The sequence below is a fragment of the Frankliniella occidentalis genome, unplaced genomic scaffold, assembly GCF_000697945.3.
Source record: "Frankliniella occidentalis isolate FOCC.00 unplaced genomic scaffold, Focc_3.1 Scaffold42, whole genome shotgun sequence".
NCBI classification, from domain to species: domain Eukaryota; kingdom Metazoa; phylum Arthropoda; class Insecta; order Thysanoptera; family Thripidae; genus Frankliniella; species Frankliniella occidentalis.
The window spans coordinates 1,864,585-1,866,424 of record NW_026267172.1 but is presented as its reverse complement, the minus strand read 5'-3'; the positions used below and the strand labels follow the sequence as shown (position 1 = coordinate 1,866,424).

At 54.6% G+C, this 1,840-nt stretch overlaps 1 protein-coding gene across 1 annotated transcript in view; it reads left to right on the top strand.

The window, feature by feature from the left end:
• The window catches only part of LOC113206762 (irregular chiasm C-roughest protein), a 59,887-nt gene that overhangs the window by 16,880 nt on the left and 41,167 nt on the right, over positions 1 to 1,840 (top strand). The window contains 1 exon segment of the mRNA XM_052266736.1: positions 194 to 377. Within this exon segment, the coding sequence (XP_052122696.1) occupies positions 194 to 377 (184 nt within the window).

The following is a 1,840-nucleotide window of genomic DNA, read 5'->3' as shown; positions in this document are numbered from 1 at the left end:
GCGAAATTTTATTGTAAAGATGAGATGTGGAGATCAGATCAGCAGCTCTTTCCAAAGAACAAGCATTGAAAATCACCTCTCTCTGTTTTATTGCTGTTGTTGTTCTTATGTTTTTATTATGTTTTTTGTTTAACAATTGTTTAGGGTGTAACTAATATTGCTCATCCCTAATTACTGTAATTTTTTCTTGCAGCCCGTGGGCATGTACCCCAAGAAGTACGAGTGGGCCGGCAGCCAGGAGCAGGGTGACTGCAGCATATGGATCCGCAACGCGACGCTCAACTTCGACGACGGCCTGTGGGAGTGCCAGGTCACGGCGTCCGAGTTCACCACCGGAGACGCCCTGACCTCGCCTCCCGCCAAACTCGTCGTTAGAGGTAAAAGACACTTGTTTACATATTTTTTTCTTGTATTTTGGGAATTTTAAAACAAAGTGCAGTATGGGCAAATGTTTTTTGCTGCTGCCGTGCGCTTGCTTAACGTATGTCTCGTGCCTTCCCCCCGTGTGCTGTACGCCTGCGTGGGGGAGAGGTGGTGTAGTGCGACCCTACTGCCGAGACATTACAAGGCCATTGCGAGGCTGTCTCCAAGACGACCACTCTCTCTTGGAGAGAGTGAGACAGGAAGCGCACCAGCCCTTAGACTCTCTCCCTTGTTCTCTCTCTCTCTCTCTCTCTCTCTCTCTCTCTCTCTCTCTCTCTCTCTCTCTCTCTCTCTCTGTACTCACGTGGGCCGGCACGACTGCTGACCATTGCGTCCATAATGCAGAGGGTGTCGTGCAGCGGCGGGTCCCGCCGGGCCGCCCGGGCCTCCATATGTCGTCCAGACGAAATTCTCATCCCTCGACCTCCCTCGCGTTTTAGTTTATCTTCGTTCTGCTGCGCGGGTAGGGGAGCAGGCAAGGTGAAAGAGAGTCAGCAGCAGCAAAACTAAGGAGGACCCCCCATAAAAACGGGAGGAAAAGAAATAGCAAAGGAACCTCCCAAAAGGAAGCATCAGATTAGTGAAAAGGAGGCGGAAAGGGCGATCAGGCGGGCGAATCGCACATTTCATTACTGTGGACCAATGGGACGGTGACGGAGGAGGTGGAGGGGGAGGGGGAGAGAGAAGCCTGCCAGCGGGGCTGTTAGCTGCGCAGTCACTCATCAAAGCCACCTGATGAGACTCAACGCGGGCATCAGCCGCGGGCCGCCCTGATCATCTCCTTGAAGGGCTGGGTTGGGGGTGGAGGGGGCTGAGAGTGACGAGTATGGCCTTATTATCGGCCAAGATGCCAGCAGCGCTGCGTCGCGCTAGCGGTGACTCCTCCCTGGCAAACTGTAGGTGGCGAGACATCGCACCACATGAATGCTTTTAACATCCCTAGAAAAGTGCGATGCCCTACTTTTCATTTTCTGAGTGACGAAAGCTCTTGCGGACGCCGCCGTCTCGCTCCAGCAAGCTTGCCCATCTCTATGGCCCTTTCCTGTTCCCCATTGTCCTGGGAGTCTTATGCGCGCGCCTCTATCGCCTGCTGGTTGAGGGGGCGTGGCGTGGCTCCCGGGGCAGTGTGCCTCCGCGCTGGAATAACCCGCGAGGTAGTCAGCCACAGCCCACGTCTGTTGTACGCTGGAGTCCATTTATGCGGAGGGAAAGCAGGAGCGTCGCTCTGTCATCACGACAACCCTTCGCACTGTTCCGCCCGTCGTTTATTTTCTTTTTTCCGGTGTCCCCGTGTGTCTCCGCGAGAGCGCCGCGGTACAAGGCCCGGCCCCAGGGAAGGTCCATTTATCTTTTAAGACTGCTGCTGGCCCTCCAGGTGTCGCGATACATGAAATTACACGGAGCTAGAAAGGTGGGG